Raw genomic sequence first — 27257 nt, forward strand, 5'->3', positions numbered from 1 at the left:
AAACTTACGAAACCCTCTTTACATGCAGAAGGGAAATATACCCTTTGCATGAAGGACAATTTAGCTCGTCTTTTTCACAGAGCCATATAGGTATCTCGTCTTAATATTGTCATGTAAATCGGAAGATGGAATCCGGTAACGTTCACGTATGCCCAGTCGGACAGTCGTGGTTTTCCCTTGGGATTTTTTTTCTCCGAGCTCCCAAACGTCGTAAATCATGAAGTCCCAGGTAAGGGGCATGGTGGGCACAGGAGCTCGTACTCCAGGCGCTATTTTTAGGAGGTCGCTAAAAAGCAAAAGGTAAAAAAATCAAGAAAAAAGAAAGAAAATAGTGGTAAACAAACTTAATATTGTATTGTACTCTAACAAATTTTAAAATGAGGTACCGGTGTCATGATTCGATTTTAGCACTTGCCCTTAGGCGTCATGTAAAGAGCGCATGTCAAAAAAAAAACATTCTCAGGGCTCTGTGTTTTTCTAGACACACTTTGGCTGATATCGCAATAAGTACAGAATATCAGACCCTAAGAATTTCAGAGCAAGAAACTTAAATTTAATTGATATACATTTTTTATACATTTGTATTTTATTTCATCATTTCATCATTTTGACGAGTTTGAGGCGATAAAATTACTTATGATTAACATGTATTATAAATCCCAGCTGGATAAGAAATAATAGATGGATGTAAGTTGATTATAACTTTTAAAAAAATAGATGAATAAATATAAAGGAAATACCTAAGGTGGAAATCAGTGATGATGATTCTTATTAGGAAATTTCCTGATGAGCAAGGGTAGCATTGGTGTTATATTTCAATCGAGTATCTTGCTTACCTTCTACAGTTATTGACAAGGTCAATCATGTACCCTTGATGTACACGAATCCGTTGTTGAGCTTGATTTGAAGTTGATGGAAAGTATCAAATATCACCAGCATAATTTACTGGATATCCACGTAATACCAACATGACTTGAAATCAACATCGACTCAAAAATTGATCACTAACAAGCCTGTATGACCTGTAAAAACATTATTTGAATATTTTGCGCGTTGTTTACGCCTGTCACTCTCACAAAACAGTCTCCGACGCGGGCCTTTCTAGTTTTTGACATATGTGTATCACCAAATTCTCCCCTTTTCAGAAAACACGCCCCCTTGGTTTTTTTTCGTTTTATTTCCCTCCTATATGGCAGTGCATAAACATTTTGAACAATGATATAATTGACATAATACAATGCATATCATACACACATAGTATAAGTTTGGACAAGGTATGCTTATACAGTGTGTTTCAAAGAAAATTCAACCATCCCCAGAGTTGCCATGCCCCCATGCATGCCCACCCGCTCCCGCCGCCCACATGCAACATCCAACCAAAGACGACCTCTCCAACCCCCACAACGGCACCCCTCCCGAACCACAAATGCAAAGCACGAATGAATAAATTACACATAACTGCATAAAGGTGTCAGGCACAGAAGCCATTCCTCCAAGTTCCGTCGAAAGATCAAGTGGATGCCCCTTAAAATCTTTTAGAGCAGACTTTTATTTTTTTTTTTTTTTACTTAAGTCAGTAGACCGTTACTCAATGAAGGCTCGATTGTAACGATGATGAACTATAATCAGCTAAATGATCAAAAGTATTCTACGATTCCTCGATTGTAAATTTAGTCTAACAATCATTTTCTAAGGAAATTTTTCTTCAACATTGTGTGAGTAGGCTGTATAAGAAATAAAACTATAGGCCTGCATGTACATGTCGGCTTATCCTGATGTAAGAGTGGATCTCTTTTCCTCAACAAATAAAATGTCTGCCATGTAACAGGTTTTTTGTCAATGCAACCCAACTTTTACAACATTTTAAATGTTGAATTTCAAAATGTTGATCTGCATTTTGCTTCCAGTACAGTTAGAAAAATGAAGCTTTAAATTTCCGACTTATTGGTCTTTTGTGTTGGGAGTCTGATCCATTCAACTATTAAACTATTACATGTTTTTATACAAAGTTTTTTTTTCATTAAGTTTTTATTGATCGATAAAATGATTACACAAATATCAAAATATAATCGAAATCAAAATAATAAAAAAAAAGAACAAAACAATAACATAATCATAATGAATCAGAACAAAGCAGTATTACATGGAATAAAGGAGCTCAGCTAGAAAACAAGTACATCTAATATCCAAGCAGTTTCTTACACAAGTACACTGTACATCAGAACACATATTTCCACTTCCTAAAGTGAAGTGAAAGAGTACCTTTCTTTTTGGCAATGCGACATTATGTTTCCTTACAAGTTTTCAAATAGACAATTGAAATAATGTTATATTCTTACATTCATGGAAGGAATGATTGATTTGGTCTAGGTTCCAATCCAATTGTCAAAATTCATTACGACCTTGCTGTGATTTGATGGATACCAACGTTAGGACAGGTACACCTTCATCAGGGGCCACGTAACGGTTTTCAAAGTGGGGGGGGGGGCTGACCATGCAAAAATTCACAATTCTATGGTCATTTGTACGTTTTTGTACACGTTTTTTTTTAATTCCCCCCCCCCCCGCTTCCGCGGCCCCTGTAAATCATCACCGGCAGGTGGCTAAATAGCAATGTGTTTTGTCCTTTTAGACTTGACGTCCGTACAAGTTCGTATACTTCCACTGAAAAACTACATTAAATGAAATTTAGTTTTATTCTCACAATACCTCACTTATTCGTGTTTATAATATAATAAATCTCACCCGTGTTTCCTTTATTTTCTGTTCTTTCTTCTTGCAGTCTTGCATTTATCGGAAGATGTGGCAGGGGCAACTTTCATGGCGATTGGGGGATCTGCTCCGGAATTATTTTCAAGCCTTATTGGTGAGAACTTTCATCAGTTGATTTAAATACTTAAATCGGCAGATGGTTATTATTCTTTTTTACTGATATAAACCCATTAGAATGAATATTGATTGCACTTTTTCAAACTCCGTTGTGTATACGTCGTCTAATGGAAAGCATTTTACTAAAATGATTAACCCTAAAACCGTCGGGGGTTGAGTCACCCCCCCCCCCCCCTCGACATTACCGCGACCATTCCGCTGCGCGAAAATTTTCAATTTATAATGCCCTGATAATGCGGTTGAAAAATTGCTCAACATTACGTAAGTGCAGGTCAGACCCAAAATTGCTTTAAAAAACACGTTATATTGTGTACAGATTCAATGTAAATTGAGTTATCCCATGTTATTCGTAAAGATTTGATTTTTACTTTCATCAGCTGAAATTAATTGATATCAATTGATATTAGCATAATCATGCTTCATGAAGGTTCTACTATAAATTAAGCGGGAAAAAAGAAAAACAAAGAAATACATAAGACATTCCTAAATCAAAAATACATATGAAATTCATTTTCAAACCATTTTTCCCCCATATGCAAGTGTTAGCGATGGTAAAAGGAATATTAAAACAAAAAAATAGCATTCTAAGAGCCTGTTTCAGTGAATAAGAGCAAAAAGTACGATTTACGCATCTTATTATTTCGGAAAAATTAACCATACAGCCTTGTCCTACACTAATATCATGCTAAATTTTCACGGCGTTCCCGCGATCGCGGCATTTATCACCTTCAAGACCGATATGTGATGTATTTAGTTAGAAATCATATTCAAGGCATTATTTTACTCCTACATTTCAGCTACATGCGTTTTATGGTTCGTATTATGAAAATGTCCCTTAACGCATGTGACATTATTTAGGTAGGGCTAGTACCGGCCATTTTGAAAGTAAGAATACAGTTTTTATCACTTACATAGCAGCAGAAACGCTGTATTTCATTAAAATCAGGTTTTCAAAGAATAGTTAACTCAAACAACAGAATTGTATGGATTTCATAGTCAAGCAAATCCAAATTCTTACAATATTATCTGTCCCCATTTACATTGCAGATGTTAGGGCTTATAGGGGGTCATTTCACAATACAGTATTTATCTCAAGACTCATACATGACAAATGAAATTATATTTTTGGCTAGAAAACATATTTTCAGATGATATACTCGTAGATCACAACTACATGCATTTATGGTCCTTACACTTGTGAAAAATATAGTTTCTTCATTCGCGTTGCACATAATACAGATAGGGCCTATCCTGAATACAGCATTCATTACCGAAATGGCATAGGAAATGATATATCTCGCTAGAAATCATGTTTTCAGACATCGTTACACAAATATTTTGAAATTGTTGGCATTTTAAAGTCAAGCAAATACAAATGTCAAAATGTCCCCTTTTATATATTGTATACAATATAAGCATGATAAGGGGTCTATGAAAGCCCGGCACTTTGAATATTATGATGGGCCATTCCATACGTGTCGGACATTTTGATAAAAATTTCCAGTTTCCTAGCCAAATGCTTGAGCAATAAAATATTCTTTTTTTGTCAATGATAAAGCTATAGAGGGAAGTCATGTGAAAAAGCAATAACCAACACAAAAAAGTTTATTATGGGTAAATTATAGGTGAAAATGTGTGTCGCATACGGGACGCAGAAATGTCCCCTACGACACGCAATATTTTAAGCTCTAATTCACTTATGGACAGCACATTTTTGTTGGTGGTCATTTTTGCATGTCTACACAGCAGTACTTTAATATTACAACAAAGCAAATTGAAGTTCTTTGTTCGTTTGGACAGCAGGTTGAAAAATGTTGTGAAAAATGCTGATTTTTCTAGCATGGAATCGCCCTAATACAGTATCATATTTTATTGTATAAGCAGGGCATAATTTTGTTAATAATCATGTTTTTAGACAGTAGTCCACTCATTAATCACAATCACATGCAATAATATTGCTCTTCACCATTCATATTCTACATAATAAAGTATACAGGGACCTATGGCTGCCATTTTGAATATTGAAAAAATTAATATGTTATCAAAAATCTTTTTTCTGTTCAGAGAGTATTCCACTCCTGCCACACAGCTACAAACATGTGCAGGCAGTTTTGTGATTTTGATGGGTAGTTTGTATATTTTGGTAGCCGTATGGGACTTCACCAATTTGTGGAAAATGCTCAAGGTTACACGAGTGGCTTCATTCAGATTTGGAATCAGCTCCCTCGAAAATTGACACGAAACCATACAAAACATATTGTATATTATAAAAACAAGTTTAAGTCAATTTTAATGGAGCCTATCCGGTACTATAATATATATCAACGTGAGACAACGACACGACAATGTGGGTTGCCAGAACATTGATGTATAACATATATAGACAAGTGCCAAACGCTGATCCTTGCGGGACCCGTGATCTTACATCTATGAAGTGACAGTGTATTTCCAATAAACGCGACCATATGAGAGTACCTGGATCCAACAGGGCAGGAAACTTAAGATCCAAGACAAATTATAGACCCAAAACAAATTAGCATGTGGAACTGAATAACAGACTATATGGTTTACTCTGTCTGATAACTTGAGGAAGTCCCACAGCATCAAGAGATCTGCCATTTTGTCTATCTTTAATTATGCAGGCAGTAAATTCTTCTGTAACTTCCAGTGAGTTGTTTGTCTCATGAGCATTACGTCGATATGAAAGGATGATTCAGATGATCAAAAAAACATAAACTCATCAACAATCATTACCATGGCAATAAACTTTATTTCATATGAAAATGGTATTACTTTATATATTCCCAACCGTAATTATGGCAAAATGTAACAACAATAGTGATAAATTTTTCTCCCTCTCTTTTGCCTTAGCTGTGTTTATTACCCACGATGATATCGGGGTAGGAACGATAGTTGGATCGGCTGTTTTTAATATCCTCTGTGTGATTGGACTGTGTGGATTATTAGCTGGACAGGTACGTCACTTCTTACGTAATAAAACTGTAAAATCTCTTTGTTCTATATTCTAACATATTTACAGTTTGCTTAAACTTGTACACCTGAAAAGTAATGAAAGCAGAAACGACATTTTAGTTACCATATATCATTGAAAAATGGGAATTTGTGGAATTTAGATAATATGACATATTAGGGGCGCTGCTCGTATATATGACGTCATAAATTGAAACCTTAATGAAAAAAATTATAACTGATGTTCTATGATGGAGTTTTGCCAAACCTACACCGATATTTCTTTATTTTTCTAATTTGATTAATTTGATTAAAAGCTGAACTTCCCCTTTAACCAAAACGTTTTAGAAAAAAAAACATTCATAACGATTTGCTAGTGTTGCTGCACTTACGGTCAAGTTTGTGTCTCCAAATCAAATCGTTCCGTTGACTCATGATTGAGCATCAAAGACAAAATAATCACCATAGAAATACAAAAGAGACCTTTTTAGATAATATTAATGGTGAATTTTGGCATTTTCTTTGTATTCAAAATAACGTGAGTTCTCTCAGCTATAATATTAAAACTGCTTTTGTGTCGAAACAAAAACTGAAGAACACATTTTGTTACCAACAACCAAATTTCATTTTTTCAAATTGATTCCGAAATCCATAATGTTTTTTTTTAGGTTTGAGATTTATTCACTCATGCATAGCTAAGCGGTTCCATTTAAAGTTTTACTATTACAGTTTGGCAATAAGTGAAGGAACCATTCGGTGAATAAGTTTTGCTCAAACATTAGGGTTAATTAATACGCTATTTAGAACCGGGGGAATTAATACTCGTTGATCTTTATAAAGTATTTCTAAGGGTGATTTGGAATGGGGTAAATTGAAGCTGGACAATGAAATGGAACATTTTTATATGCCATCTTGAGATCATAATTTATTTGAACCTATTGCAATGCATCATTATATTCTCCTCACTGAAGTCTATTTTTGTGTTCGTATGCTTTTATCATCACGTTGCAAGTTATGATTTAAGTAATATACTTATACGTCTTATCGCAGGTTATTTACTTGACCTGTTGGCCTTTACTTCGTGATTGCAGCTGCTACATTGTATCTATTATTGCGCTCGTTTTCGTAGTAAAGGATGGCCAGGTTTCGTGGTGAGTTATATTTGAGGGGATCTAAAAATTGATTTGCTAACATTCGTATGTCCCAGTATCATTTAGATAATCATTTTGTATAATATTACCCTTGAGACTTTTTCTCTTCAAATTATCTCGGGAAATAGACGATTACAGCAGAAATACAATGTATAGAAATGAATGATAATGTTCAGTTGTATGTGTGTTTAGATATTATTGCTGCATCAGTCCTAGCATAGATGTTTTCCATATTTCAAAAGTATAACGTAACATTGAAAAGTAATCAATACATTACTGAAATACAAAGAGACATGATACATGTAGGAACAGTAATCCTCATCATCATCATCATTACAATCATACTTGTCGTCGTCACTTATATTCACTCCGTTTTGCTCGTGTTCTTTATAACTGTTAATATTCATAATAATTATCACCTTCGCCACCATCATTGTCATGTTGCCAAGAAGTTTTATTTTCTTTTATCGCTTTTATCATTTTTTCTCTCTCTCTCTCTCTCTTCACAACCAGGAAAGACTCGTTGATTCTCCTCGCCTTATACATGTCTTACTGCATTCTCATGTACTTTAATCCCTGTATTGAACATAAAGTAAGTCTTATCACCCCCGGATGCTGCACCCCAAAGCACATAAAGACGAGCGACGAAGACAGAGAGCCTCTTGCACGTGAAGAACCCGTCAAGAATGGACGCGTTCGCACCGGTGGTGGGGAGGTTCAAGAATCAACCCATCTTCTAGTCGGATCGGACGAGGAGCGCTCGCCAATTCGTCAACAGATGAATGGTCACGTGACTACAAACTTTCAAGACCCTTTTGATGGAGAGGTTGGAATAGGTGAGTTGAGAACGAGCAGTGGCGCCCCGGACATGACGCATGGCGGATTCAAGAACATAGTGAATGTAGTGTCTAATGTTCTTCATGACAATGAACAACCAAAAAGTCCTTGTCGAAAAGTGGTGAGTCAAAACAGCAGCTTCATCCTGGACAATCGACATATTTCCAATTTTTCGTCAGGTCCAAATCTTAGGACAAACCTGGGGGGCGTTTCATGAAAGGACTTGTCGGACGTTTTATCCGACAAGTCCCATTTTATCCGACAGTTACCATAAGAACCGTGCCTCTCAGCCAATCAAAATCATGGAAAGATGTCAGATCTGACAACTCGTCGGATGAAAATATTGATGAAACGCTCCCCTGCTCTTCCGGTTCACCAATTTTCGACAAAGACCTCCCAGCTGTTCTTTGTCATTTGACTGGCATTTTCAATATATGTACTGTGTTCTCGAATCCACCCCACCCCGTGAAAGTCCGTAATTATTTAAATGAATAACGATATCCTATGCGATGCAATTGATCTTGCACCTTTAAAAGGAAATCACCTTTACGCGCTTTTGAACTTGTTGCCCATATTATGCACATTCAGTAGATGTCTGATGCATGGTGTTTGCTTAGAGGATGCAAGGTTGTACAATGCTGATAGTTATGCTAAAACCACACTGGCGATACCAACTCCAGACCAATAAAACATGTAAAAGGTATTACGTTATACCAATGAGCTTCAACCGGTCAGTTTGGCGTCAGTTTCGTCAGGTGTGACTCTACTATAGATCGGAAGAAAGGACAATTTAGGAATACCACCCTCGTACACTTTCGCTGACTTGAAGACAGAACACGTTATACTCAGACACTCTCACACATCCCGTGCACCCGCACACACACGCACCCACACCCTCCCGCATCCATCTACACACACACACAAGCACACACGCACATCATCACATCGGCCCACTAGCACTACATACCACACGAGGTTTAAAAAAACTTTTTATTTTTATAAAGCCCAAAACATTTTTTATTCAGAGAAAATACTATCTACTTCATTCTATCATGGACCTATTCCATGATTCTATAAATCAATGCGTCTCTTCTTCCATCCTGATCCATTCTTAATGAGACTTCATGCTCATATCATTCCATTCCTAGATACAAACAACATAGGAAAGAACAACAACGACAAAGGCGTGCAAGTGAGCCTTGAAGGCGATTTAGAACAGAATGAGAGCAGAGACAAGGAGAGCGATGATGACGGTGACGACAACGGAGAGCCAGATTCTCCCTTCAAACTACCAAAAAAGGGGTGTAGCCGATACGCCCATATGCTTGCTCTTCCTATAATCGCCGTCTTCGCTTTAACAATCCCAGACTGCCGAAAAAAACGATGGCAGCGATTCTACGTCTTGACTTTTATAATAGCATTGTTTTGGATAGGAATCTTAACCTATATCCTCGTTTGGATGGTCACTGTGTTAGGTAATTTTTTTCATATTTCTAATTTGAAGTAATTTTTGGTTAACCGTGATCGTGCCTTTCTGAGCCCAACAATACAAACAGCTGTATTGTATTTGATTGTATGAATATTCTGTTTGGGGTTCGGGTAAAACAAAGTTATGAGAATTACGGAGTGAATAATGGCAAAAAGATGGTTGAAACCTTTCAGACATGATTGGAGATAACATGCCATGAACTAATTTATAAACAAATATTTAAGATTTTTCTTACGCCTCGATTCAAGAGAAAACCATTTCAAAACTGAATTTGTACAATAGAGATATGATCATATGGGTTGACTTTCGTTATTATTCTACAATTACAGTCCATGTATATTCAGTGGCGTAGTTAGGCCTTTTTCCAGTGGGGGTGTGGATGTCTGTGATTACCTATACAGAAATTCTCGACTAAAGACGATGAATTTTTCTCGTTTTACAGGTGACACGATTGGTATACCAGACACAGTAATGGGTCTCACCCTTCTTGCTGCGGGAGCCAGCACACCTGATACTATGCTGAGTATCATCGCTGCACGTGGAGGTAAGAATATAACATTTTGCTATAGGTCTAGTGGGATTAAAAATGGAAAGGGTCAATAACCAGTCGGTCCCTATAGTGATGGACTGGCTAGGCTAGTTTACAACTGGCTAGTTAACAATAAGATATTCCCCGACCGTCCCCTTTGTGATTTTGTAGCCAGAGGGGAGTAATAGAAATATATAAAAACTTTCAGGTAACTGTATTATTTAGTACGAACCGCCCTTACTGGGTATTTTCCAACGAAAGTTAGTTTTGCATAAAACGCCTTTTTAGATTTATTTTTCAAATGTCGTTTTTTGCACCACAAAAATAAGATTATTTCTAATTAATAACCTTATATGAAAACTTAGGTCACTTAAGTTTCTTACAGTATGTCTAGATTTCCATGCAATGAGGATTCATTCTACAATCGGTTTGTAAAAGAAAGGACGGTTCGTGGTGAAGATAAAATGCGCGAACACGCTTAAAACAATTATCACCTCGAACCGTCCGATCTCATTGCGCGCTTCCTAAATGTACACAAAGTCAATGGTGCGAAAGTTAGTTTTTAGGAATATGCTTTTACCTACATTACTCTTCCCTTTTAGATTTATTACAAATAATTATATATACTTTTCTTTGAAATTAGATAAATATTTTGTTTATTTGATGAACTTGCAGAGTTTAAGGACAGTTTGTGATAAAGGTGAAATGCGCGTACGCTTGGAAGATATTTTACCACGAACCGTCCTCTCCCATTTGCTCAAGAGAACTGTGCAAAGGAGGGTGGAATCCCTCTTGCTTAGCCTGGCGGAAATCATCAGATATCGATGAAATAGCGCCATCACCACTAAACTCAACCAACCAACCCGCTATAAAATGTAATTACTACGAATGAAATATCAATCAATTTTATTTATCCACTAGCGACAACAAAATATAAAATATAAAGAAGTTCTGCTCGAGCTACGCGCTTGCATTAATTAAACAGTGAGGAATAAGTCTTTAGATAAAACACCCCTTTCCCCTTTTTAACAGACCTGTTCTGTTAAATTGCAGAAAAATTCCTGTTTTATGAATTTACAGAATGATTTTATTGCTTTTTGCAAAATCTTCTCTTTTTGTGTAAAATCAGGGGGGGGGGGGTTAACAGTGTATAATGTAATAATTATTATTTACCCATGGTTGTTGTTACATTATCAGCCATTCAAGTCGGGTGGTGCAAATCAATGTAATTCCTATTTACCCATGGTGCACAGTTTAAAAAAAAGGATTTTACAGAAAAAAGCCAAGATTTTGCAAAAAGCAATAGCAGAATAATTCTGTAAATTCATAAACAGGAATTTTCTACAATTAACAGAATAGGCGTGTTTTAAAAGGGGAAAATTGTGTTTTATTTAAGGAAATCTGTAAGGTTCATACACCAAATACCGATTTCCTGTAATTTTACATAATATAATGTAAGATTATGCAATCTGGTAAGATTACAGGTGTTCTCGAGACTCTGCTGAAGGAAGTTCTTTTATTTTAAGGATAAATTTTCTAACAGTGTAGCCAATTCAGCTCTCATGAGTTTTGGTCCCTACATAACATAATGTCATTATTAGCTTTCTCCATTCCAAAATGTCGCGAGCGCCTGATGAGAAGCTAAAGGTCCCATTTTTTTTTTGACTCGGCCGGGGATCGAACCCAATACTTCCCGTTTATGAGGCGAAGGCTCTACTACTACGATAACGATAATCAAGTTATGATAATCTAATAAAATAAATGGAAATACGTAATACATTTCTAGGCAGTGGCGTACCTAGGATTTTCCACAGGGGGGGGGGCAAACCGTCCGCCAAAAAAATGACAAGCAAAAAAAAAGTCTTCAATCACAAATAAAGGATATTGTACCAGAAAAAAAGTGACAAGCAAAAAAAAAGGTCTTCAAACTCATAAGGGGCGGGGGCAATAAAGGTATTCAAGCTTGTGGTTCTAGGCCCTGTTTTTTGTGTAGGGGAAGGCGGGGTAAGTTGTGACACTGCATTTTAAATGTTAGAATTTATATGGCTCATAATATTGTAGAAATAAGTACCTTGCCTTTAAATTTTATTCTTGGGAATTTTTTCACCCATATATAACTTTCTACCCCCACACTGAAAGTCATTGTCACCTTTGAAAAAAATTAATGTCAAAATGGCTCAACTTGACCCATCTGTGGGGTCAGTTGTGCCACTTTCTGGGGTAAGTTGAGCCACAAAAACTATGTACAAAATGTATGCGGGAAGAACCAGCATGTCATTTTTTTATTTAAAGTCTTGCTAATTCTCTATAACATCCTCTAAAAGTAAAAGAAATTTCATGTGAATTTGCTCCTTTCTGCCTGCATATCAATGGTCTTTTAAGGTTCGTTTGTTTGTTTGCTTTTATTATACATTACCATAAGAATTATCATGGCTCAACTTGCCCCATGTTGGCTAGCTCAAATTACCCCCAGTCCGAACTTCAAGCGATATATTCACATCCACACATTTCTTATGCATCCATCATGTAAAAGACTGTGAATAGAATGACTAACAATGTTGTTCTTATTTCTTTATTATATTCAAAGACGTGTGTGGCTAAAACGCACTGATCTTTTTTACACTCTTTTTTACTTTTTTTGCTGAAATTTTCATTTTTCCCTCTAAAAAAGTACTTTTCGAAGTTGAAAACAATGTGGTGGGGTTAAGGGATATATTTAATGGGTCATCAATACATGACACCACCACAATGTCTGACTCGTTCATTATTGGCTTGAGGTGGTGGCTAAACTTGCCCCTATGCTCAACTTACCCCGCCTTCCCCTACGTATAGGTTGAACAAATTTTTTTTAGACAAGATAGGCCCAAAAAAATCACACATCCTCACGCGCGCAGTGACAACTTATTTAAATGATCTCACTTAATCGATGTCTCTCAATTGCTGATCGAGCAATACGTTTTTATTTTAATCTAAAATGCTTTTCTTTGACGAGGTAAGCCCACAGCAGTTTTAGGACCATCAGATGTTAAATTGCTGACCACATTGGCGTTAGATTGTTATGAATTGATACAATGATATGCATATGTCGAAATATTTTTTCTACACTGTCTCTGTGAAGTCAGCAACTTTAAAATAGTACAGAACGTATACTGTTGGGTAATCGATTTTGTTTAGGTCGGAAGGTCAATTCCCCTTCCAAAGGAGGATATTATGTTACACGACAGTCCGAACCCACCTGTAATAGTAATGTACTATGATTCACTTGACATTAATGTTGTTCGTGCATTCAGTGACCCTAAGAATTATCATTAGAGCCCAGAATCGAACACTGTAAGTAAGACCTCAGTCACATTTGCTCTACGGCAGCCGTACGGCGAGTCGAAAACAGGTTCTAACATTTTTTTTGCATTAGCTACATAATAGGTAGTTTGAATAAAAATGAATAGGACGGCTGTTTCCGACTCACCGTACGGCGCGCCGTGAGCAAATACTTATGTATAAAGTTGAATTTCTATCCCTCTTGTATCACATTGCCTCTTGAACTCTTTACTCAACACGATCAAGTGGCCCAACAGAGTGTATAATGTGAGGGTAATGCCCTTTAGGGTACCCTTCTATTTGACCATCCACTTCATGTAATGTATTTATGTTACAAGTTGCATGTTGTTATGTAAACGTGCTCTTTGATTAAGATGAGCATTCAATAACCTAAGTTTCACTTATTATTTAGTTTTTACATTAACTTTCAAAGAGATTGAGTGCATTCATCGTTGATCTTAACAGCATATTTCTTCAGCATTTTCTACCCTCCCCTCCTCTCCTCGTCTATCCTCCTCCTCATCATCATCATCTTTCAAAGATAATAAGAAATTCCCATTTCTTAAGTTTCAGTCTCGTCTTGGGACATTGAATTTTTTGGCATAGAAATAGGTAACCATGACAACTTTGTGTCAGATCGGGTGACAAACTGATAGGTGTGATGATACCACTTTTATTATTATTGACCTGGGCCCAGTTGCATAAAAAAGTTACTATTATGGTAACTTTTCCATCCAATGGTAACTACCATGGTTACGGTGATCAATAGCCAATCAGAATCAAGAACACCATGCTAAGTACCATTGCATGGCAAGGTTACCTTAATGGTAACTTTTAAACAACGGGGTCCTGGTTTAATTCTTGCTTGGTTTGTTATTATGATTTTTGCTGTCGTTATTATTAAAGTAATCATCGTTCATATGATTTTTTTAGAAAATATATTTATGTTCTTCGTCCTAAAGAAATAAGTATTCTGGGGCTCGTAACACAAAGGTAGCGATTAGCGGTACGCTTTGATTTTAACGATTGATTGTACATTGTAGTCTATGGAATCAATCGTAGAAAAATGTTCTACGATCACTGCTAAGTTTTGTGTTACGGGATCCTGGACTTAAATTCATTGTACTTCTCTTTGATTTCTATTGAGCTAAAGGTGATGTACAAAAATGTGTATCATTGTATTTATTTGTTTATTTATTCTTCATTGGCCGCATTTTGATATTATCTCTTATAGGATACGGTGACATGGCCATTTCTCACTCTATCGGCAGCAATCTATTTGACATTCTCATCGGTCTCGGTCTTCCCTGGTTTATCCAAACCGTCATCATTGATCACAGATCCACCGTCACCGTCTACAGTGGGGCGATCTCCTATATATCCATGCTTCTTCTTCTGACGGTCGTAATCGCCGTGGTGCTTATTAACGTTTGTAGGTACAGATTAGGAAAACCACTAGGCGTTCTATTCATTATATTCTTTGTTATCTTTATTGTCGTCTCAATAATGTTTGAATTGAATCTGATTATTCCCGGATTAACGTTACCAACTTGTCAGTAGGGCTTTTTCGCACCGCGGCGCAAAACGCTTTCAAGAACTTTTAACAAAAATGTTTCGTCAAAATAATGCCCTTCATGAGATTGATCACCCAAGAGGCTTTGTCGAAAATGTGGGAATGATATGAGCAGTTTCGTTCGGACTCTGGATGAATGACATACTTGCGATTTTTCGTCAGCTCCTGAACTTGGGACGACATTTTTTTAGGCGAAGCCTCCTTTGTTGATCAATGTCATAGAGGACATATTTGACCCCCAAAAATTATAAGTTCTTGAGAGGGTTTTGCAACCCAAATATTCATTGTCATTTACGGGCATTTTACGGGCATTTTCAATACATTTACTGTGTTCTGTAACCCAGCTATTCATTGTCATTTACGGACATTTTCAATACATTTACTGCGTTCTGTAATTCTTCCTGCGTGGTAGTGCAAAAACCCGCTGTAATTAGTAGGGAACTTTCGATTTACCAGATTATTTCTGGAGACGGTAACTCAAAAACTATAAAAGTAATCGAATGTGTACAGACCAACGAATGCCGAGGTGTTCGCAAAGTGTTGATGCCCTCAACGGTCGCTGGTAAAGACCTTATTCGCGGTTGGATATCTTGCCAACGAATTCACTTTTTATGTATTCCGAATCATTATTCAGACTAAAAATAGCGTTAGTTGCGTGGACAGGACAAGTAGGCGCTCTGTGGATATAACTAAAGTCTAATGTCTCTTCATTTTCTACTTCTAGTCCTTCTAGTCTGTTCTAGATATACTGGTTCGAATTCAGCCTGTTGACGCATGTTGCCGTATCCACGCTATTTCATTCATGAGTCCATAGTGACTGTTTAATGAGTCTACTCTTCAAACAGTGGACTCATGAATGAAATATACTAGTTCGTAGTTACTTCAAGACAATTTTGGTCAAATGACCTTTCATTTCTTTGATTAAGATTGGCAGATTTCAAAGCAAAATATTAATTACTAAGCTTGCCTTACATAGCAGAATGAAGAAATTGAATAGACCAGGTGACTAGAATAGCACACCAATTAACACTTTTTCAAGGTAGGCCCTATTTTATTGCATTCCTGCTTTGAATGCATCAATGTAGTGGCAAACTGTGAAATACCAGTCGTTCGTGGACTCATTATTGTTTTTTTGTGGATGTAAATGAAAACCACAATTCAAAAGAATATATGAATAATCAAGACATCAAAGTTGGTGCTTATCTCATTAGATTTTAAACCACCATGTCACTTTAGTACAAATTACCTTCCTCTGATCATGCGTAGAATGGCTTACAGGGTACTTAACCATGACAACAGGCGTCAATCTGCGAGAAAAGTGCACATCATCAGCATTGGACATTTTTTAATATACGTGATAAATACGTTTACTTCATACAGGAAATCTGCATAATATTTTCATCTGAATCACTTTATTATTATTTTGTTTGGCGTCACCTGTGCCTGGGAGGCGAAAAGCGAACTGAATCACTATGACCCGCAGGTCTCTCCTCCCTTTACTTTATGAGTATTGATTACTTCTTTACACAGTAGATTCACCGAGTTACTCCCTCAGTCACATTAAGAATATTAAAAAACACAAATGCACTCGTTGGTATCATATTGCATTTAGCATTTCATTTATTTGATGCAAATAAAAGAGCGATTCTTTATTATATTCAAAGACGTGTGTGGGTAAAACGCTCTGATCTTTTTCACACTCTTTGGCATTTTTTTTTTTTTTATCTTACTCCGAACGCGATTTTTTTTCGTCAGCACTTCTGCACTTGACGCGAGAGAGGGCAGTGGGAATGACTATAGGAGGCTATTTAGGAGACTTTTAAGAAAAATTCCAAATCTTGGACTTATATTGTTCAGAGTCTTGTCTCAATTTCTAATTAAAAAAATCTTTAGAATTGAAAATCGTTGTAGGCGAGACTGGCACCCGCGTCCATGAAATCACTGCAGGATTGGCTTACTGATAGCAACACCGATCGAGTTGATCGATAGGTCGGAAATTACGATGTATCCTTAAGTGTCGTGTCTTTGAATATTCATGGGGCGTAATCTTCCTAAATAAACCCTATTATAATTATCGTCATTCTCATTGTTCTCTCGCTTCGGGTGTACTATTTACTGACAAAAAAATGGCACCCCGGAGGTGTAGTACGGAGCTTGACCACGGCAAACATAGTACCCCCCCCCTCCCTAGTGATTTCACCTTCATCGTTGATGTAGGGATTTTCCCCCAACCTTCAAAAGCGATATAAAGGGAAAGGTCAACGGTTTATGCACAATATAATACATTTTTGATGATCTTTGCTATCATTTCAATAATTTTCTTCTTTTTTTGCTGTTATGACACTGACATATGGTAGTTATATGATATTTCGTGCAAAGATTTAAAGAATATTCGGTGTTGGGTTAACTATATGTTGTTATTATGTATCTTGTTATTTCGTTAATTTGTATTTTTACATGTTTGTAGATATAAACTGCCTCAAATGGGGCGTTAATTGCAAGAAACTTGTGATCAATTTAAGTCTATTTTCGTTCCCGAAATCAAGCATAAACTGTTCAATTAATTGTAAATTTGTGATTGATTTCTAATCTGCACCATGAAACAAAAAAGAGTGTAATCTGATTTGATTTGCTATATAAAGTGATCAATCAATTGTAAAATTGCTGCGGAATATTTGCAATTGATTGCAAATATTTTCTTGCAACACCCTCTAAGTTAATAAATTTCGGTAGCTAGATGTAGTATTATAATAGAAATAGTTATAAATACTTCTAATGAGCCGGTATTCATAATGAGTAGCGATACCCATAACTCAAATAGAAACACATAGACGTAATGAAGAGAAAGTTAGAATTACATTTACTTGAAACCCTGTCGACATTGCCAAGGGTGTTGAGTGAGAACTTGAACTGGCTAAAAGGGGAAATATTACAGATGGTCTTGTGAATTTTCTTTTCCTTCCATAGGAATCGACCAGCCTATTGAAACGATCGATCCCTAAGAATTATTGCGGGTATAGCTAGTAATGTTTAAAAGTATTTTTGCGTTCCGTATCCCACCGTCGTGGCTTTAGCGTCTATTCGAATGTAATGTGTACGCTAGCTGCCGCCCTCCATCCACGTTAAAGCCACCGCACACCTTACGACTGTTCGCGATCCGATTTTGAAACAAATCGCATTTTGCTCATTTTCTGACAATGTGAATGAAACATATCATTTTATTTGAGGTTTAAATCAATTGGAAGAATACTAATATAACCATTTTGAAAGACTCCAAGCCTTTATTTCGGAGTAGAGGCCAAATTAGTTCAAATCATAGCCAATCGTACGACTGCTATGACGTCATTACGAATAGATATAAAGCCCCTTTCACAATTGACGTACGACCATTTGCGACCTTTTGGTCGTGCGACAAGCTGCAACAGGCAACAATCGCTAGTCATCTCATAAGATCGCACAGAGGCTTTCACAGTTGCAACAGCTGTCGTACAACAAAAACCCAGTAAACCCCGTTACACGAGTAAGTCGCATATGCTCTTATTTGTGCTCGTGCGATCACATGCGAGTGTTGCACGAGGGATTGCGAGTGGAACGGTCGCATACATGCGAAAGAAACGGTAGTGCAATGTTGTAAGCCGTTGCGATTGGTCTTGCAATAGTCACCCAGTCTCAAGACAGGTCTCTGTACATGTAGGTCGCTTGCACATGTGCAAGTGTTGTACGACCTCCAGTCAAGTAAATGAGACTAGTTGTGCCACCTCTCGCACCAAGTCGTACAACGTTGAACAACACTCGCACGATGATCGCTCGACCGATGGTACGACCCCGGGTAGGGCCTGATGCGAATGAATCGATCGTATTTGATCGCGTTCGGATTTTGAACATGTTCAAAATTCAGATGTGACCAGTCACGACCACCTCGAGTTCGTGCGACCGTCTACAACGACTGCGAGCGCTCGCAAGACACCAAGAGATCGATCGTGCAACAACAAGAAAAAACTGTTGCAGGCGGTCGTAAACTGGTCGGAAGTTAATTGTGAAAGGGGCTGAACGGTCGCATACGTGCGAATGCAACGGTAGCGGAATGTTGTAAGCCGTAATATCGATCGGTCTAACAACAGTCTTATATTATCGCACCCAGTCGCAAGACTGGTCTCTGTAGCTCTCTAGCACATGTGAAAGTGTTGTACGACCTCCAGTCGACTAAATGCGACTAAAGTTGTGCCACCTCTCGCATCAAGTCGTACAACGTTGAACAACACTTACACGATGATCGCCCGACCGATGGTACGACCTGATGCGAGTGAATCAATCGTATTTAATCGCGTTCGAATTTTGAACATATTTAAAGTTCAGATGCGACTAGTCACGACCAACTCCGACCACCTCGAGTTCGTGCGATTGTCTACAACGACTGCGAGTGCTCGCAAGACACCAAGGGATCGATCGTGCAACAACAAGAAAAAACTGTTGCAGGCGGTCGTAAACAGGTCGTACGTCAATTGTGAAAGGGGCTTAATTCGCTTTTATTCTAAGAAAGATGATAGCATAGTCACAGATTTGAACATGGGTATTTGTATGATGATTTCGAACATTACACAGTAAGATATTCTAAGCAACAATGTTAGCATCAAATTATACTACATATAATATTCTGAAATCGGGTAGCAGACCAATCATAAGGTGTGCGGTAACACTAAAGCCAAATTCACACTGTATGCGATTTGTTGCGATCCGAATTTCAAAGATATCGTGATAACATTTTGATATGGACATTCCAAGTAATAAATCTTGTTAATCAGAGTTCAGAATAACTGGGCGTTGTGGCGTGCGCCTGTAATCCAAGCTGTGGGGAAGTTACAAATTGATGCAGAGGTTCGAGGTTCGAGCCCGGGGGAGCGTTTCATCAATATTTTTGTCCGACAAGTTGTCAGATCTGACATCTTTCTCTGACTCTGATTGGCTGTGAGGCACTGTTACTTATGGCAACTGTCAGATAAAATGGGACTTGTCGGATAAAACGTCCGACAAGTCCTTTCATGAAACGTTCCCCTGGTCACGTCTTTCGGATGGTGACGTTAAAGGTCGGTCCCAGACGTAAATAATCATATCTGATTGATACACGTCTGACAAAACTCAAATACACACACACAGAATAGCGGTCGGACAACTGAAATTAAGAGTCCGTCCAGTTCGAGCCTCCCTGAATGAATTAAAACAAATTCAATTCCAAATTGTAATGACGTCATCATCAGCTGCGACTTGAAGCTTAATTGGACTTTATCCAGACCACGGATTTTAGTATTTCGAACATCATACCACACTTTATGTAAAATGATTTTACTTCTTGGAACTTTCCTATTTAATGCAAAATGCAATTTCTTGAACAATCATATCGAATCGCACAGTGTGAAACGGACATACAGTAGCGGGGGATGCACTGTTGTTTCTCTACGAGTCTAATTCTGTAATACCTAGTTCCCACTCTATTGATTTGCGTCACGATTTAGACGGTGACCTTAATCGTGGAGTAATCGCAGTGATCGTATATTGGGTCGTATCAGATCAGCTGTGGCAATCGTATTGATCGTAGAAAGTTGTTGAATGGGCCAAAAAAATCGCGATCAGTTACGAAAAGCCGATCGTGGCGCTCTTACAAGATCGCACGACAGTGGGATCTGGGTATTACGAGGAACGTAAACGGGCGATCACAATTGCTCGTGCGATCTTTTCCGATCATTAAATTGGTCACAATATACATGTTGCACACAATCGCAACGGTTGTAAGCAGTCGCACCACATTATTGTACTGTGAAAGGGGCCTAAGTGATATATCTGCATCTGATGCGGCGAGATTACTACGGTCGAGCAGCCATTATAATATAGGTACTGTTTATAGTCTTGCCGCATCATACGCATCGTTTACGTTTGGCATGATAACAAAGATAGAACTTCAGCATCCGACTAGAAATGTAGACTACATCCGGGCTGATATATTGTATATACTGTATGTTATTGTTGCCAAATCTCGCTGTAGTTGACTTATTATGAATCGAAGGTACAATATTGCTACCGACCAAAATATAATACCCACGATCTTTGGTTCGACGAGACGCGTTACCGACTGAGCCAACACCGCTCTCTGACAAAGACAAAGTTGTTGAAATCCAGCATTGCACTTTTTAGACCGGGTATAATAGGCCTATATTTATATGCTCTTTTTCGAGAGATAGAATTGCAATAAATAATGTCAAAATGTTGAAATGAATTATTCGCGGGAAAGTAATTAATCACTGTATCACTCTGAAGGTAGCGGTAGCTACATATTAACAATGTATTTTTTTTCAGATCAATTTTCTCGTCGTAATTGTAACAAATTGTCAATGTATCTTAATAGATTTATTCATTACACAGCCTGTATATACTTCTATGCTCTGGTGCAATATAATTATGGTTGTAAAATTTCTTCTTTTTTTTTTAAACAAATACAGTAATTATTAAGCTGATATATATTTTTCTTTCAAAGGTTTTAATTTTTTGTATATTAAAGACGCTGATATGAAATCATGACTGATGATTGTTTGTTTCTTTTTCTTAAATTGATCTTTTACACGCCTAACCTTCAACTCGGCACCTCTTACCGTCATTTCATTTTGACAGCTCAAATTACTCATTACATCTCACCATCAACTCAACTCAACTCGGCACCTCGTATTAATTCAATTCAAATAAAACATTTATTTTCTTCCATTTCATTACATTTTTCGTAAACATAAATTCATACATAAATCAATTTGTTATGAAAAATATAAATATGTACATGTCGGGTTTAAGGAAGAAGGCGTAAAAGCTGAGGCTTGTGGTGGGATACGCCTATAGACAAAATACAATACAATAAACAATACGAAGGAAAGGACAAAGTGTCGTTGAAAGCACTCTTTTATCTCACTTAAATATCTCAACCCGACACCTCGTATTAACGTGTCATTGGAAGAACTCAACTCTTATCATCTCACATAAATATCTCAACCCGGCACCTCGTATTAACGTGTCATTGGAAGAACTCAACTCTTATCATCTCACTTAAATATCTCAACCCGGCACCTCGTATTAACGTGTCATTGGAAGAACTCAACTCTTATCATCTCACATAAATATCTCAACCCGACACCTCGTATTAACGTGTCATTGGAAGAACTAAACTCTTATCATCTCACTTAAATATCCCAACCGGCACCTCGTATTTATGTGTCATTTAAAGAACTCAACTCTTATCATATCACTTAAATATCCCAACTCGGCACCTCGTATTAACGTGACATTGAATGAACTCAACTCTTATCATCTCACTTAAATATCCCAACTCGGCACCTCGTATTAACGTGACATTGAATGAACTCAACTCTTATCATCTCACTTAAATATCCCAACTCGGCACCTCGTATTAACCTATCATTGTAAGAACTCAACTCCTATGCCTATCATCTCACTCGACACCTCGTGTCAACGTGTCATTGAAAGAACTTAACACTAATCATCTCACTTAAATATCCCAACCCGGCACCTCGTATTAACGTGTCATTAAAAGGCCTCAACTCTTATCATCTTTCCTGAATACCCCTACTCTTCACCATGTACTAACGTTTTATCTAAATACCTCAACTTTTATCTCACTTAAATACCTCAACTCATGCACCTCTCATTAACATAATCAATTAAAACCTCAACTCGACAACTCATCTTCTCACAAGTCGCAACTGGTAATGAATCAAAGTCGGGTGTCCCTTTGACATGTTTGATGTTTTAGGGAGATGTCAAATAGAGATACGTATTGATAAGAAGAAGGTGTGGAGGGGGTGGAGAGAGATATAAACTCACAAAAAGTTTGGAAATCTGACTTTGATCGGTTATCCCTCCACGGATTTAGTAAATATTAATGTGTAATTGATACCAATTAATAGATCATTTCATTTTTTTAAATGATACCCTACACATTGGCGGCGGAAGCCACAAATTTTAGGAGGGGACAACCCAAAAAATTTTGACAAGCAAGCAAAAAAAAAAAGGTTTTCAACAACAAATTTAGGGGGGACACGTCCCCTCCCCTGTCCCCCCCCCCCCCCCCCCGCTTCCGCCGCCTATGACCCTACATGATATGATTATGGTTCACATAGAGGTGCAGTGCCTTGGAATGTGGGGCAATGTCAAAATTCAAAAGTTTCAAAATGACACAATATTGAAAGTCACTGTTCTTTTCTTCACGTGGTGATGAGGGGTTTCTCAGCGGTGTCTTTTGTTTTAATGCGCTTTTAACATCAACATTAACATGGAATCAAACACACCTCTGCAAAAAGCAAACACATAAAAAACAAACAAACATGCATTGTATTCCAAACCACGACTCAAACCATGTTATCTCACAGAACCATCACTTCATAAACCACAACAAAACATCAAAAATGAAGAAGCAGGGGCTGATTTAAATGGATTTTCATCTCTATTGTATAGACTCAGACAAAAGAATCATGTTCTGTGTTGACTCTTTATGACTATTTCTGCTCTTTTCGTGATGACATGATCATAACAAGCATGGTATCATTTTAAATAGAATTGAATGATCTTTTGAATGATATCAAATATGCATTTTGTAAAATTGGGAGTTGGGAGAAATTAATGGCTAAACTCAGATTTCCAAACAATTTTGAGGGGTTTATATATAGCATGAGGGATACATCAATGCGGAGAGGGGGGAGGTGCAAGTGACGGGGGTCGGCCTTGCAGCTTTTAAATTGAATGAACCCTACTAAAACGAGTACATAGGTTTTCATAACTAGGCTGACATGACTGGTTTTCATAATTTTCAAGATAATTGGTTTATGGCATTTGAGCTCATCTTCAAATTCATAATTAAAGCTGCGCCATACGGCATACGCACATCAATATCTCATCGATTCGGATGAACTAATTATTGAATAAAGTCTACTCATGATATTTATACCTCGTCTTTGTCTTTAATTTATGCAGTCAATAGTTTAAAAGATCATCGCGGCAGCTTGGCACCAAAAAAACACCAAGCTGATAGCTATACCGAACATGATGAATGGTCAATGTCAGTCAACATGTTTTCACCATTACAATTTATCAAGGTTTGACACTAATGCATGAGATATCGGGTTTATTTAATTAGAAGACTGGGAGATCATGTGTTGAGGCATGGAAATTCATGTGACAGATAGACATAGGCATCAATCGAGGTCGCGATAGAGGACACATTTGGACAACCTTTCTGCAAAAAAAATGATGATGGGTGGGGACACAAAAGGCCATGCGCTCCAATTTTCTTGAAATTATGATAATGCCTAGAATTAGAACAAACTAGATCATACTAATTGATTGTTCTTGAAATTTTAAAACAAAATTCTCGCTCGCTACGCTTACTTGTAAAATGTAAATTCGAAATGGTATTAGGCAGTAATCATTCTCATTCCGGGAAATAAATGCCGACCATTCACAATTGGGTAGCGAGATGCATGACCATTCAAAAAAATATTGTAGGTTAGAGATGTAGAGAAGTACGTTATGATATTATCTATCATTTATATAACTCCATTTTTACTTGACTTTTCATCCTACGTTTTTTCTGCAAAAATACAAATATTTAACAACAAAAAACTCTCTGATCGGTGTTTATCTGGACTTAACCAAACACTGAAACTTTAAAAAACTATTTAACAATCTGAATAGTATCGAGTGAGGTTTTGATGTTAAGTGGAACGGGAGTTAACGATTATAATTACTTAATTGGCCAAATAACCCAAATTCATCGAAGAAAAATTGTGCAAAATTAAAACACTATAAGGTCACCTCGCTTCCCGTCAACAGACCGACGTCCATATTAAAGATGGCTTGGACGATAATCATTTATCTCATCCGTATGGATTTGATGTAAAGCATTCCCCATGCATCGATTCGCATTACTTTGTTCCCATCTCCATGACCCTTACCAATCAAGCCAATGTCTGCAGGTCTCATCAATTATGGAAAATTAAATTACAAAAAGCAAATGTACAATCGACTAGTTTTGTCAGATGCTGATCGATTTGTGCACAGGAGGAGTCTGCCCCCCCCCCCATAAAGTTACCCCTTCCATTTTGTTCAAAGTAACATGCCCTCTATTTAAAAGTGTTGATTTTGGGGGTGGTTGTGAGACCTTTTTAATGAGAATTAAGAATGTGACTTTTTTTCGTCTTGTCCTAATTTTTAGGGTTTATTTTGCTTTTTCAGTGACAAACTATTTTGTCTCTATTGTTTTCCTTCTGAGGAAACTCTGATATTTTGGTTCCCCTCTTTGATCAAGTCCTGGATCCTCCGCTAATTGGAGTCAAGGGTATGTTGGCGGTCAAGAGAATTTTATTATCATAAATGTTTAATTCATAGTGTTCTGTGAGCCCAGTAAAAACGGAAAACAGGTGGTTTCTTTGTCGTATTGGCTACAGATTTCACCACTCACATCCTGGATTTAGTGTCAACATTCTGTTATAAAGCTTTGATGGAATATAAATAAAGGTGACTTTTGTTTATTTATTGTCAATGGCAACAACTATTAATATTTACCTTTTTATATACAACAAGGAAGTAATAGGGCTCTTAACTATGCAACTGCGGATGTATTATCATATAATTTCAATTTGATTTATTTTATTCTGTTAATGATGAATATGAATATAAGCAGAGAAAATTAATAATAAATTTCGATCTTGTAATGTCTGTAATCACGAATTATCAAAATAACTAGGAGTAATCACCTTCCAACATTCTACAATTATTATAACATTGTAAATTTTCAACTCTTCCAGCTTCCAAGTCCGTGTCTCTTCTCTCTCCCCTTCTATCTATCCCTCTTTTTCTCTCTGTATTCTTCTCCCAGCACTCTCATCATTTTAACTCTCTTTCGGGGTCTCTTCTAACACTCTTATAATCCCCCGTTAGTCAAAAAATGGGAAAATGTTGATGACTCCTCCACATGTTCATTATTTCCTTGCCAACAAATAGAATTAAACAAAAATACACTCTCCCAAAGCTATAATATTCAATAAGTATGCAAACTAGCCTCAGAATGAAAGAAAATCGCATCAATCAAACAGAATTAATGGAATGTAATCAATAGGTTGGGGGTTTGATTAGAAGTATTTCCCCCCTTTTGTCATTAGTGGAGTTAGGGAAAGGATATGTGGATATTCATTTCTTATATAGATGATTTGTCACTGTCAAATCACAATGATGGTAGTGGTTTATAGCCTTTATTTTCGGAGCCTTGATAATACACAATGCCAGGTACGATCATGTAAGCCCCTTTGTATAAATATATTGCTTCTTGTCTGACCTCCGTTGTATGTATATTTCTGTTTCACTGAAGTTTTCTTGGTTGTATTACGTGCGATAATTTTTTTTTTTTTTTTTTGGGGGGGGGCTTTTAGATTATTTTCCCTGTGCGCAGTCTGCTCTCCCTTTCTCATCTTTGCCCCCACCCTCTCCCCCCCCCCCTCTCTCTCTCTCTCACTCACACATACACACGCATACACTCTTTCCTCCTTCTCTTCTTCTGTATGAGTGTAATCCTTCATAGATATAGATCAGCACCATCACACTCTCTCTTAACTTTTATTTTAGCATAATTCTACATTTCACAATTATTCAAGGTTTTTATCAATAGATATATAATGGGGGTATTGAAGCACACATTTGTACCCCCTTCCCAATTTTTAGGGGGATGGGAGCCCCCGGTTAAATATAGGTTTTCCCGTCCAATTTCGTCAAAATTTCAACCGATTTAATGATGTAATAGTTCAATTTGCAACTAATTCGAATGACCTATGAGATAAACATTTAAATACCCAAATACTTTATTTGATTTAATCATATTGGCACGCGATTTCATGGTTATTTCATTTAAACAAGTATAAAGATCGAGCAAATTCAAATAGCCGAAGAGATGTTTTCAAATTCGCAACGGTACCCTCCTTGCAAAGGTTTAGGAATTCAAAATCATTAATATGCGATCACTTATAGGATATGCACAGTGTTTTTCGCTTTTATTTTTTTATTTTTTTTTTACTTCATTTGAATGATTATGGAAATGGGTTTTACTTCTTAATTGGATGTTTACCATTATACTGAAATGTATCATCCATCTGAAAAACCATCATCGGAACAACAACTCGTTTTTCCACTTTCATTCAACTATAGAACGTGGTCAATACCATCCCTTCCCCCACAACGATATAATTTACAATTATGTGAAATAAAAAAAGAACAAGATGATGAAAAAAATACCTACCATTGGCATAGGTCATCCACTCACTCACTGGCGGATCCAGGGGGGGCACACCCGGCTCGTGTCCGTGTCCCCCCCCCCCTTTGAGAGCCACAATTTAAAAAAATCGTGGTCCGTTATTCTTTGGTTAAAAATCTTAGGTTTTGCTCGTCAAATTCCCAGGGAAA

General features: G+C 37.2%; 1 protein-coding gene across 1 annotated transcript in view; it reads left to right on the forward strand.

The window, feature by feature from the left end:
- LOC121415681 (sodium/potassium/calcium exchanger 3-like) overlaps positions 1-15660 on the forward strand; it is a 48616-nt gene extending 32956 nt beyond the window's left edge. Inside the window, exons 3-9 of the mRNA XM_041608984.1 lie at positions 2783-2866; positions 5761-5864; positions 6910-7010; positions 7524-7846; positions 8996-9322; positions 9779-9880; positions 14418-15660. Of these exons, the coding sequence (XP_041464918.1) occupies positions 2783-2866; positions 5761-5864; positions 6910-7010; positions 7524-7846; positions 8996-9322; positions 9779-9880; positions 14418-14743 (1367 nt within the window). The 3' untranslated portion in view covers positions 14744-15660. The remainder of the gene's footprint in view (positions 1-2782; positions 2867-5760; positions 5865-6909; positions 7011-7523; positions 7847-8995; positions 9323-9778; positions 9881-14417) is intronic.
- Positions 15661-27257: the final 11597 nt, after the last annotated feature.

This window comes from Lytechinus variegatus, chromosome 5, assembly GCF_018143015.1.
Source record: "Lytechinus variegatus isolate NC3 chromosome 5, Lvar_3.0, whole genome shotgun sequence".
NCBI lineage: Eukaryota > Metazoa > Echinodermata > Echinoidea > Temnopleuroida > Toxopneustidae > Lytechinus > Lytechinus variegatus.